General features: G+C 49.2%; 1 protein-coding gene across 4 annotated transcripts in view; it reads left to right on the top strand.

Annotated features, from left to right (window-relative positions):
* Positions 1-570: 570 nt before the first annotated feature.
* Padi4 (peptidyl arginine deiminase 4) overlaps positions 571-13,389 on the top strand; it is a 33,050-nt gene continuing 20,231 nt past the window's right edge. For 2 of the 4 annotated variants that reach the window (XM_017593206.3, XM_017593205.3), the window contains exons 1-2: positions 3,283-3,470; positions 5,087-5,267. In XM_017593206.3, coding sequence (XP_017448695.1) covers positions 3,298-3,470; positions 5,087-5,267 — 354 coding nt within the window. In that variant the 5' untranslated portion in view covers positions 3,283-3,297. Of the gene's footprint in view, positions 724-3,282; positions 3,471-5,086; positions 5,268-13,389 lie in introns of those variants that run through there. The other 2 variants (XM_006239145.5, NM_017227.1) reach the window with 2 other exon arrangements.

The following is a 13,389-nucleotide window of genomic DNA, read 5'->3' as shown; positions in this document are numbered from 1 at the left end:
GTAAGAAGTCTTTGTCCTAAGGTTTGAAAAGACCACGTCACCGGGACAGACTGCCCTACCCTGTGGTCATGCTTCTGTTCAAATCCTGATTGGCTGCGGAGCCTGGTGCCTCAGTTTCTTCATCTGGAAAGTGGGTGTGATGATGTGGGCTGACCTCAGAGATGCTTCAAGGATGAAATGGGGGAGGGGACTGCAACAGCTCAAGTTTCACAGGCTGTCCAGAGAGCATTTCAGCAGAGAGAGGGGTCCTATGAGAAGATTGGGGGTTGGGGGTCAGCCAAGCCCAGGATACCCTCTTGTTTAGCCTTCTCCTGCCTTTCTCCCCTTCTTTTCAATGTCCTGTTAATTGTGCTTGGGCAAGATGTCCTGGCCCAGGCAGGGTTGTCTAAGGCACACCCTGTGCTCTTCCCTCACAGGCTTCCCAGTGCCCTACTCTTCTGCTGTTGCCGGCCTCACAGAGGACACCCTCAGGGGGTCCTGGATGGCCCAGGGTAGAGAAGGCTCAGCAGTCACTGGGGCACCTGAGTGGAGAAGGGCTGGGCCTCCAGGGCAGGGCAGGTGCTGACTCATGGGCTTGCCTGGCACTATAAAGGAACCAGCCCAGGGGTTTCCTGCTCCCTGCTGCCCGAGGATGGCCCAGGGTGCGGTGATCCATGTGGCCCCTGAGGAGCCCACCCATGCCGTGTGTGTGGTGGGCACGGCGACCCCGCTGGATATCCGTGGGTGAGAGGGGCAGATCCTGGGCCTGTGGGGGCAGGGTGGGGCCGGTAGGGGCTGGGCGCTGCTGACCCAGCTCAGGTTCTGGGCAATAGATCTGCTAGAGAGATAAGCCGGAGGTGTGGGACTTACCACGCCACTTAGTTCTCTGCGAAGTATAAATATCACTGCCTGGCCCTCAACGCAGGGAAATACCGGGTTGCCTAACAAGGGAGAAATCGTCCCTGCTGTAGACGGACGGTGGAGAGGGCTTGGGCATTTGATCATCAGTTTTCTTATCTCGTGAAATGACTTTAAGGGTTAAGTGTGACAACTCCAAATGTGTCTGTTGAGCACCCTGCAGTGCTGTTTGTTAAGTACTCTGCGGTGCTATTTGTTAGGTGCTCAATAGTGCTGTTTGTTAAGTACTCCACAGTGCTATTTGTTAGGTACTCCAAGGTGCTGCTTATTAGGTACTCTGCACAGTACCCGACAGATCCCCAACAGTTCATTTGATCATTCTACCATTCCCTTGTTCATTCAACAAATATAAGCTGAGTACCTACTGAGTGAGCACTGAGACCTTTGCAAGGTTCTAGGTCACACAAGACAGTGGAGGAAGCCCCGTGGGTGGAGTCTGAGGCAGCCTTTCATGTGGGAATTGCAGCAGCTTCCCTCACAGAGCTGAGCATTGTAGCCAGAGTGATGTCTATAAAAGCCTCTGGGAGGTGCCCAGGGTCAGTGGGTCAGTGGCTGTCTGACCTCAGCAGCCAGAAAACACCCCAGGTCTGAGTGGTCCCCAGGCCACCGGTGAGAGGCTGGGGACACAGGAAAAAGGAAGCCTGGTGTCATCAGAGGCTCCCTACCCCCAAAGGACAAACTAGGGTGGGTGCTAAGGAGATGACAGGGACCAGAGCTAGCCCGGCATCCTTGCCAGGCTCCCAGCCTAGCTCTCTCTGTAAGTCTAGGTCCCAGATGCTTTTTTCATAGGTGTCTGAAGGTGTGTACATGTTTGTAGATGCAGGGTTTGTGTGGGAGCCTGTGGAGGCCAGGACAAACTCAGGTGTCATTCCTCAGACTCTGTGTATGGAGATCAGAAGCCAGCCTGTGGGAGTAAGCTCTCTCCACTCACCACGCGAGCTCTGGTAAAGGGACTCAGTTCATCAGGCTTGGCAGCGAGCCCCTTTGTCCGCTGAACCATCTTGCCGATCCTGATGGCGGTTTTCAAACGGGGAGATCAGAGCAGACACATTTGACCAGATAGGGTTGGTGATGAAATTGTGGATGTTTGTCTGTTGGGAAGAGTCGATACAGGGGCATGCCCAGTCGGTGCTAAGAGAATACAAGAATGGGAGGGGTGTCCTAGGTTGGGGGCAGGAGGAGAGGTGCAGGTTGTGCAGCTTGGGTGAAGCATTGGAAGAACTTCTGCCCTTCTCAAGGCCTGGGTTCCCCGTCTTTGCCTCGCCAGCACTGGGATTGCAAGCACACGCCCCCACGCTTAGCTTTAATACATAGGTTCTGGGGCTCAACCTCAAGTCCTGTGCCTTTCACATGGCCACAACCAGGATCTGACATAAACAAGTAAGTAAATAGACAGACAGATAATAAATAATTTTAACTTCCCCGCCCAGGCAGTGCTATGTGAACAAGCCGTTACGCCAGAGCTGCTGTTTGTGCAGCCCAGTAAGTCCAGGGACCGAGGCCTAAGCGCACGAGGGTGGGGACCAGGAAACAAGGCCCTCACTTGTGATCAGGGGACAAAGCAGAGGCCACCAGTAGTTTGAGATGATCTGGAGGTGGGGGACACTAAAAGGTGTCCACAATAGGACTCAGACCTACGCTGGGGGTTGAGTAAATGAATACTGTGAACTAGGCAAAGTATTGCTCCGTCTCTGCGCATGCGCAGACAGGGCCAGACCTTACGCTTAGTGGTGTTTTGAGTGAGTGGAACAAAGTTAATCACCTTAGACTCACCTTGGAGTGAAGGGGAGAGATATACTAAAAAACAAAACACTTGTCTGTTCATTCTCTTGCGGGTTTCCCAGGGCAGGCTCCAAACCATCCCTAACCTTTTCCCACAGTCCTCCAGGAAAAGTCCCTCTCTGCCCTCTTTGCTCCCGTAGGTAGCTCTGATCCTGGAGTGTGGTGTGGAGTCAAAAGATGGGTGTGAGGAAAAGAGGAAGGATGGGGAATGTTCCAGAAATCAGGCTCCTCCACACCTGCCGCGGAACCTTCCTCCTCCACTGGCCTCGCTGTGGCTGTCTTTGTCACTCCTCAACTCCCACTGACTTTCCATCACCCTTGTCCGAGTTTGGCTGACCCAAGCCGGCAGCTCCTCCCTGTCCCCACCTCCCAGCTTCTTCACCTCAGAGTCTCTTAGAAAGAAACCTGGACTCTTCCCCCTGTCCAGCAGGTCCTGTTGACTTTGAAATGAAACAATTCCAGTTGCCTCATAAAAATAATCATAATAAAATAAAATACAGGCTTTCTCAGCCACCGACTTTATGTGTGCCTCGCTGAGCCTGAGTTCCTGATCCCTTAGCTTCCGCTCAGTTGGGTAACTCAGCAGCCCCTATCAGTAGCTTCCTGGGTGTGGTTCTCATGCCTGAAGGTGCCCGGAGCACCCTGGAGACACGAGGAAGCTCAGACCTCTGGGCTCCTACCCATGGATACGCAGCAGCAGATCTGGGGAGTAAACCTTGGAAACCACCTCAGTTTCCAGGGAGGCTGAGGCTGCCGCCCCTGTGTCAAGGACCGCACCTTGGCTACAGCAGGTCTCTGGAGGGGTGTGTGTGTGTGTGTGTGTGTGTGTACGCATTCCAGAGGAGGGGGGAGAGAGGTGTCCTTGGAGACAATCCTTCTGCTATGTTCACTCGGCAATGCCCTCCCACCAGGTCCAGCCGCAGGTTGTTCTTCAGAGACAGGGTCCCAAGGGGACGGGAGATGAGAAAAACAAAGAGGGCAAAGCCGAGGCCAGAAGATCACACTCAAGCTGGTGGTTAATGCTAAGTGAGTTTATTAAGAAGTACGGCTTCTTCTATCCAGCTTACAGGGGAAAGGGGCAGAGTCAACAGAAGGCTGTCACGTAATGGGATGAGGTCAGCAGGAAGCTCTCGGAGCAGTGACGCACAAAGAGAACGTGGGACATCGAGAGTGCATTGCAGATTAAGCACATGGTAGCCTGGAGCCTCTAGATGGATAGCTCTGGTCTCTCAGGATAGATTCCCAGAAACTGAAACCTAAACTCTCTGGAGACCCTGCCCTCGTCCCAGACACACCTTCTTGCCAAGGCAAAGACTCAGGAAAAGACTCGGAACTAACCTTCCCTTTGCATCTCTGTCTCTGTCTCTGTCTCTGTCTCTGTCTCTCTCTGTCTCTCTGTCGTCTCTCTCTCTCATCTCTCTCTCTCTCTCTCTCTCTCTCTCTCTCTCTCTCTCTCTCTCTCTCTCTCTCTCTCCTCCTTCAAACGTTTCCCACCCCACACACCTCCCACATCCACAGACAGGGTTTCTCTGTCTTGGAGCTAGCTACCTCTGTAGACCAGGCTGGCCTCAAACTCAGAGATCCACCTGCCTCTGCCTCCGGAGTGCTAGCATTAATGGACTGCACCACCACAGCCCAACCCAACTCCTGTTGCATTTTAAAGTGTATCTCTCCCCTGATCCAGTTGCTTTGTATGAGGATGAGCCTGGAGAAGATCTGCTGTTCCTACGGGTGGTGGTGGTGGTGACGCCTTTAATCCCAACAGTTGAGGCAGAGGCAGGCAGATCTCTGTGAATTACAGGTCAGGTCAGCCTGGTCTACTGAGTGAGTTCCGGGCCCTGCCTGGCTACACAGAGACCCTGTCTGTGTCTGTCTGTGTCTGTCTGTGTCTGTCTCTCTCACACACGTACAGGCACACGCACGCACACACACACACACACACACACACACACACACACAAACACACACACACACACAGAGAACATTTGCTTTGCCAGAACTCCAGAAATCTGTGTGATTTTGTTTCAGTTGTTGTTATATTTGTGGGGTCTTTATTTGTGGGGGGAAGGGGTACTGCCATCTCTCTAGCCCCCTGTGTGTGATGCCCCTTGGCATGCCCACTGGTGATGGTCCCCTGTGTGCACACTGCTCTACGGGTGTGTGGAAGGTGCCTTTGACATCCACCTCCCTCTGCAGTCTCTCTGGTCCGAGTGTAAGGCCTCCAGTCAAGAGGACTGCCATTCTGTGCTCTCAGTCCCTCCTGGCAACGTTACCAGATTCACTCTCTGGCCAGGGCAAGCCCAGTGCTGGCCTGCATTTCCTCCTGCTGGGAAAAGGATGTCTGGGGCCAACATGGCGGTGGGCCATCTCATCATGGGTGCCTCAGCCTGCCTCTGTCGCTTCACAGCTCTGCTCCAAGGGGCTCCACGTCCTTCAGCATCACAGCCTCCCCAGAAGTTGTTGTAGATGTCATCCATGGTCCTCCATCCAAGAAGAGTACCACGGGGGCCTCCAAATGGCCTCTGGACCCCAAGCTGGAGGTGACCCTACAGATGAAAGCAGCCAGCAGTAGGATAGATGACCAGAAGGTGAGTATGGTGGGTGGGGTGGGATGGGGCCTGGTGGGTGGGGTGAAACCGAAAGCTGGGGTGGGGGTGGGGCTGCATCCCCTTGAACATTCCGCAGTGTGTCCCCTCAGACTCTTCTCAGTGTGTCCCCTCAGACTCTTCTCAGTGTGGTGTCCCCCTCAGACTCTCCTCAGTGTGTCCTCTCAGACTCTCCTCAGTGTGTTCCCCTCAGACCCTCAATGTGTCCCCTCAGACTCTCCTCAGTGTGTCCCCTCAGACTCTCCTCAGTGTATCCCCTCAGACTCTCCTCAGTGTATCCCCTTAGAATCTCCTCAGTGTGTCCCCTCAGACCCTCAATGTGTCCCCTCAGACTCTCCTCAGTGTATCCCCTCAGACTCTTCTCAGTGTGTCCCTTCAGACTCTCCTCAGTGTGTCCCCTCAGACTCTCCTCAGTGTGTCCCCTCAGACTCTCCTCAGTGTGTCCCCTCAGACACTCCTCAGTATGTTCCTTTAGACACTCCTTAGTGTGTCCCCTCAGCATGTCACCGCAGGCTCCTTTCCTTGTACCTCTTTGGCTTCTTTTGGTGTCTCCAGCTCATGTCACTTAAGCTTCTGGCTCCCAATGCCTCACCTCCCCGGCAGCTGAGTCAATCAGACACCCCTCTCTAGGTTTCTAGTTACTTATTTATTTCAATTATTGCTGGGCAGAGGGACTGAATGAGCCCAGAGCTTCACATCCTATATCTCTGAGGTACACCTGACTCCCCCAACTCCCTTCCCCAGCCTGCACAGAGAGCTCATGCTATACAGCTGAGGGCCTGCTCCTGGGTCCCCGAGAGACAACTCGAAGTCCAGCTCCACGGCTATCACCTGCTCTTTCTTCCTCCTAATGCCTCTTGTACCCCATTTCCAGCTGTTAAGCCCCTGCCCCCTTCCAAGAATGTCTCAAGATACAACTTGTTAGCGTTACTGTTGCTGTGATGAACCATCGTGACCAAAAGCACATTGTGGAGGAAAGGGTCTGTTTGGCTTCCATTTCCATGTTGCTGTTCATCATGGAAGGAAGTCAGGACAGGAACTCACACAGGGTGGGGACCTGGAGGCAGGAACTGATACAGAGTCATGGAGGGATGCTGCTTACTGGCTTGCTCCTCACGGCTCCTCAGCCTGCTTTCTTATAGAACCCAGGACCCCTAGCCCAGGGATGGCACCACCTGAAAGATCCCACGCAAAGAGACCCTTACTCAAGTCTTGGGAAATCGCAGACCCCAGACACAGAGAGACCATTTTGGATATAATAAACAAAGGCGAGGTTTATTACGGAGACCTATTACAGAGATCTCCGGGCCGACACGTATCCCGCGCAGGAGACAGAGGTGTCGGCCCCGAGAGGCTGGGAAAAAGAGTATTTAAAGGCAGAGGCTGTGAGCACCAGGGGATGGGGTATGTCAAAGGGGAATGTACCACAAGTTACAAGATTGTTTTATGGCTCCAGGAGATAAGGGGACGCCAGAAGGTTTTATGGCCCCCTGGTTCCTGGAACAGAGCTACTAAATCAGGAGAAGGGTAGGGTCTTCAGGTCTTCATTATTTTTAAACGTTTGTCAAAACTGATGGAGCATTTGTATTTGAAACACCTCTGGTTAGGCTTGGGCTGCCCGGTTTCTTGGAGTGCTCTCTGCAGGACACAATGGCTGAAAAGCACAAGTAGGGGCTTATCAGGGTCTGGAGGACATCTGGTTAAAGTATGACTCTGAGTAAGCTGGGGGGACGTCTTTGGATGGTTTATGGGTCAGTCCTCGATAGCCTGAGCTGGATCCTGCATTCCTTTTCTTTATCTTTATGGCCTGCTATTCCTGGCGGCAGGGCTTAGCCCTGAGTTTGTGGCTTTTGGGGCTAACTCTTTTAATTTTATATTTCTAAACCTAGAATTTGTATAATTTTCTTTTCATTCCCGTCTTCTCCTACTAAATAATTCTAATCTTAGAATTTTGATATCAAGTCTTATTTGGTCTCACCAGTTGTCCTAACTGACTGGTACTGTTGTCTCACAACCATCAACCGCACAGCACCCACTCAATTTTTAACAAAAGCAATTAACCTGTTTGTCACGCAGGAGCCAAAGACTAAAACCAAGAAAATTATTAATAATGGCCCAGCTGTAGCAGAGAGTAGGGTAGTCATCTAGGGAGATCTACTAAACTAGCTCTCGAACCATCTCTGATGTGTTTTTCTGTCTGTCTTTTGTCTAACCTTTTTCTAAGTTTATTTATGGAGTCTTTAATTACTCCTGAATGGTCTGTATAGAAGCAACATTCTTTCAGTGTAGCACACAGACTCCTTCTTTAAGGAATATCAGGTCTAATCTTTTCTTATTTTGAAGGACTACCTCTGAGAGGGAGGTTAGGTATTCTTGGAGGTCAGCTAAAAAGTCTTTAGCATCAGGATTTTATCTGGACACTATCTAAACCTATATACCAAGGTCATGACTGTCTTTCAGAACTTCTAAACTTATATAGGTTGTGATCCCTGAGGCACAGTCCCAAGAAGTGTTAGGAGTATTAACATATGTAATGTTACATCATTTGTAATAGAAATCAAGCCTATCCCACACCTATCTTGATAGAACCCAGGACAAACATGACTGAATTTCTCTCTAGGTCCCAGCTCTCAGCCCTAACAGCTAGTACACGGCTGGTGAGGGCTGAGAATTGACGGCTGTCAGGGTGGTCAGCAGCACCAGGTATGGTCCTTTCCAGCGAGGATCGAGTGTCTGGGCTCAGTGTAGCTGCTTCCGACCTGGAACTGATGGGATGTCTCAGGGGTCTCCGGGGCATAGGCTGCTGTCAGCTGTGAGCAGATTTCTTTCTGTATCACCTGTAGGTCTTTTAGCCTGGCACACAAATCATTATTACTATGACATGTTGGTTCAGTAACATCATCTAATACAGTCAGGGGAGCTGAGGCCCCATATAAGATCTCAAAGGGGGTAAGGCGGAATCTGGAAGGGGTATTTCTTGCTCTGAAGAGAGCAAGAGGGAAGGAGTGTCACCCAGTCTGTGCCAGTCTCCATGGTCAATTTGTTTAGGGTCTCTTTTAGAGTTCTATTTATTTACTCTACCTGTCCTGAACTTTGAGGTCTGTAAATATAATGTAATTTCTAATCGACCTCTAAATACTTGGCCACACCCTGGCTTACCTTGGCAACGAAAGTAGGGCCGTTGTCTGACCAGATTACCTTGGGCATTCCAGACCTGGGGAAGATTTCTTCTAGTATCTTCTTGATGATTGTAGAGGCCGTCTCTCGTTTGGTGAGGAAAGCTTCTATCTATTCCTGAAAAAGTATCTACAAGCACTAGGAGATACTTGTGATTATATTTTTCTGGTTTTATCTCAGTGAAGTTCACTTCGACTTTTCACTAAACTCTCTAGGTCTCTTTGCCCTGTTTGCTTGTTAAGCATTTACTTATTGACATATCTTATACTTTTTACTGTCTCTCTTGGCTAAAATCTTAAAGTCTATTATATATATTTTAACTATTTGGACAAACTTTTTATCTCTTAAATGAGTCCATTTCTTAATTTGGCAAAGTGAGTCTTTTGTTTGTTCTTTGGGGGGTATAGCTTTCTCCCCAAGTGTGTCATTGTCCTTTTATCTTTTAAACAACTTGGGCCTTTTCTTCTGTTGTACATTCTAAGTGAGGCCATCCCTTAGTCCAATCTCAGTTCCCAGTGGCTGTCTCTTGTAGGCCTGTAACCAGGATAGGCTCCTGTATAACCATTTCTCGAGCCACTTTATCTGTTTTGTTACTGTCCCATGTCACTGAATCTCTTTCCTCCTGATATCCTAAGCAATGAATAGTACTCACAGTTGTTGGCTTCATCAGGGCATCTAAGAGATGGCAAAGACATCTGTGGCGCTGATGTGCTGGGGGGGTTGGGGTTCAGCCATTCTAGATGACATTGTGTTGTCCACCATGGCAGCACCCACTTGTCTCTGACCTTCATTCATGAAGAGAACTGTTCCCGTCTGTGGACAAGGTCCTCGGCTTTCAGCAGGGGTCAATCAGCCAGTCGCAGAGGTCTTTCCTCCACCCATGTGCTTCTGTCAGTGTTTGACACTCGTGCTGTGGTGGCTCCAGGTCCGGATTGGGCAGCAAGGTGACCAGATTGTCCCCAACCGGTGGAGAATCTAGTCCATGGCAGCTGACCAGTGGTCCCATCTTTAGGGACACTCTATCAGCCACTCTATCACAGTTTAAGTCCTGGATTGGGTGATAATTGTTAGTGCCCGGCTGGCAGGAACGGTGTGTTTCAGGCAGAAAAGCACTAAGCCATTCAACTCCCAGCATCAGTTACTGGTGTACTGAGACAGGTCTTAAGCTCCACATACACAGTCTATAGATATGTATACACATGGCCTCATCCAGCCATTTTAGCCCACGCAAGCCAATTTGGAGAGCAATTTTCTCATGAGCAAGGGATGGGGGCAGTCAGGGATGACTATGAACTAGTGGGTTACCCGGCCCACGCCAAGGTCCACTGTTCTTCGGGCAGTCCATAAGTATTGTTCGTTGTCAGTAGCTCCTTGCACTCAAGGTCTTTGGATATTGGCCCACAGGGGGGCATAGGAGCACAGAGCATTGGGTCCCTGTATCCACAAAACAACTGGGCGGGCTTCCCTTCTATCTCTGTGTATAGCCAGCACCAAGAGGCTCTCCAGTGTCCCCTCTTGTTCTTTCTTGGGCAGTCTCTGACCCAGTGTCCTTTTTCTTTGTATTAGGCACACTGATCTTTAGCCAGGAATTCTCTTCTGTTGTCAGGTACTATCTTCCTAGGTTCCCTAACTACTGTGGCCAGTATATGTTCCTCTCTCGTCTTTTATCTCTCTTTATCTCTCTAACTTCCTCTTCTTTTTGTCTCTTTTTTTTTTTTAGCTTTCTGTTCTTTTTACCTCTTTCTCTGTAACTTGTACTAACTCTCAGCAACTTAACTTAACCCTTTAAATTTTTGTAACTTTTTCTTCATATCCTTTCTTTATCTTAGCCAGATTGGTGGGGCATTTTTTAGCCCCTCAGAGACCCACCCTTGGAGCCTGGCGGCAGACCTGGCACTCCCTACCTTTAGGCGTCTGAAAAGAGCAGGCAGAAGTGAGGGCCTTCCATCCATCTCTGGAACACTTTTTCTGGCCTCTAGTAGGATTTTGTCTTTCCTCGGTGGTAAAGAAGACCTGTAACAGTTACTAACAAGCATCTCAAATGGGATGGTGAGAAAACAAGAGAATCTTGAGAATAGAGGTCCACTGAAGAGGGCAAATAGCATTTAGTCACACAGCTAAGCCAGGAGGCTTTCTTGGGACAAAAAGACCTTGTGTCTGTGAAACAGAAAAGTGAGCAGAGGGGCAGTCTATCTGTTACCGGTTGTCTCTCTGGACTTAGATTTTCCCTTAAGGAGTACCTTCCTTTAGTGCCAGCTCAGTGGCTTTATCACTCAAGAGACCCATCCTCTAAATGGCACTAGGCTTTCAGTAACAACTAATAATAAAAGGATGGAGAGACGATAGAACCTGAGTGTTAGATACTAAGCAGCTGACAAAAGAATTGTAACCAGTTCACCTGGGGCTTCTTGTCTCTTATATCTAATAAAGAGATTGTTAATACTATAGTACCAACCTTTAATAAAAAAAACTATAGCTCTCTCCATGTCTCTGAATATCAGGACTGTAGTAGTAGTCCTTTACCAAACTGTCTCAGTGGGCTAAGGGCCCATGGAAACGAAAACATTAATCCTGACCTCGGCCACAGCCAAAGCCTGAATTCTAAATTCAAACTGGCAAAACAAAACAAAGTTCTTTACAGTTTGTTGTAGATTCTTTGAAACTATTTTAGGGGCTTCTCTGCCCCCCAACCTGGGACATTTCTACCACAGGGGCAGGAACTGGCTGCTGTGGGGATAGGATCAAAGGCATTCTCCATGCTAATGATGACCAGTGAGAAAAGTAATTTAATGCTGGAGACTGGCTCCTCTCTTGGAATAGGGCCAGCAGATAAGGCAGGCTCCTTAAAGAACTTCTCTTAATGAGCACCCTCTTTCTGTGAGCAAGAGTTGAAGGTCTGGTCACTAAAAGCAGAAATTCCTTTCTTGTTCTTGTTTTTCTTAGAGTCCTCTCCCACCTCACTCTCAGCCTTTTTAGATTATTCTTTATGTAGCATTTTTAACACAGCCTGTCCCTTTTTTATAGCCTGTTGACAGCATTTCTGATCTTTTAGGCAGCTATGCACTAAGTGTCATACCGGCTGAAACTCCACCTTTAAGATTCTTTGTTTCTAAGCAAAATTTAAATCCTTTTCCAGCTTATCTCAGCTGTCTACCATGAGATTCCCAGAGATCGCAAACCAAGGTGTAGTAATTCACTAAGAAATCTTTTTATAGTGTTTCTTTTTACCTTAAGCCTTTTTCTTTTAAACAGCTCCTGAAGAGCCAGAAAAATTGGGAGAGACTTGAGAAGTCCCCATGCTCGCTGTAGCAGCTCCGCAGCTAATTTCGCTCCCCCCTACTGTGTGTTGCGAGCACAAGCACAGATAAAACACTATGTTTTAAAAAATTAACGTTGGCTATCAACCAAAACACCGACACTAGAGCGGGGTCCATAAAATTAAGTTTCTTACTCACTATACTTGTTTCATACCGGAGGCCTAATCTGGGGAACTTTTTTATTTACGAGCAGTTTTGTCCTCAAGGTTTTTGTTAATGTCTGTTTACACAACTGTTAACAGCAGCTAGGCTGATCAAGGGGAGTAAAGGGAGGGGCCTCTCTCCTTGGGGAGGAGGCTCAGGAGAGAAAGACAAAACTCCTTGGCAGAAAACAATTTTTCTCAAGCAAATTATTTTTAACTCTTAACTTAAGCACCAAGAGGACCAAGTAAAACTCTATGACGAACAAAGCAAACAGTTTCATGATTTCAAACACAGTCATCAGTCCAAGATTTTAAACACAGTCGTCAGTCCAAATTCAAACACAGTCGTCAGTCCAAAATTCAAAAACGAAACAAAAGCCAAAAAGACACTCGACAATACCACAGAAAACAAGCCAGACAAACAATATCAAGACAAAGCATCTTATAACCAACTTTCACAGATGCCTGGTACCTTCAGTACGTGGCCCAAACTGCAGCTTAACCTTAGCTGCTTTTGGGATGAGATGGACCATCTGATTCCACCTCCCAACAGGATTCCAGAGTGTCCTCTTGTCCTAACGACTAAGCACACTTGTCCGTGCCTATATTTAAATAGGCAGCCGAACTCGACCTCTGACGGAGTGGGATTCCTCGTCCACTCCCGCCTAGGTAAAAGGAGCATTCCATCTCCTTTGTTCCAGAAAACCAGAGTCAGGTCCTCCTGACTGTCCATAGCCGGGCTCTCCCGACTGTTCTCCGCCCGTGGAACGTCTTCCAGGGGCTGCAGCCTTGCGGGCCCGGGGCGTCCCCCCTTCCGCAGCCAGGGGGTCCTCACGGACCACAAAGGCAGCTGCACTGAGTGGGGATACACATCCACTCTCCTACAGGGCAGGAATACACATCCACCCTCTTACCACAGGGCAGGAATACCCATCTGCCCTCTTACCACAGGGCAGGAATACCCATCTGCCCTCTTACCACAGGGCAGGAATACCCATCTGCCCTCTTAACACTGACCAGTACTAAGACACACATATATACACACACGGTGGAACCAAAACAGAGACAGACACAGACTGACGAATGCGGCGCCGCTCACACAGAAACACTCAGACAAACATCCAACTCACCTCCAAGGGGTCTTCGGAGTCTGGGGTAGTCGCGCAGATCCCAGACGAGCCCCCATTATTATGAAAGATCCCACGCAAAGAGACCCTTACTCAAGTCTTGGGAAATCGCAGACCCCAGACACAGAGAGACCATTTTGGATATAATAAACAAAGGCGAGGTTTATTACGGAGACCTATTACAGAGATCTCCGGGCCGACACGTATCCCGCGCAGGAGACAGAGGTGTCGGCCCCGAGAGGCTGGGAAAAAGAGTATTTAAAGGCAGAGGCTGTGAGCACCAGGGGATGGGGTATGTCAAAGGGGAATGTACCACAAGTTACAAGATTGTTTTATGGCT

Source organism: Rattus norvegicus, chromosome 5 (genome assembly GCF_036323735.1).
Source record: "Rattus norvegicus strain BN/NHsdMcwi chromosome 5, GRCr8, whole genome shotgun sequence".
NCBI classification, from domain to species: Eukaryota; Metazoa; Chordata; class Mammalia; order Rodentia; family Muridae; genus Rattus; species Rattus norvegicus.
This window is presented reverse-complemented; position numbering and strand designations above follow the sequence as displayed.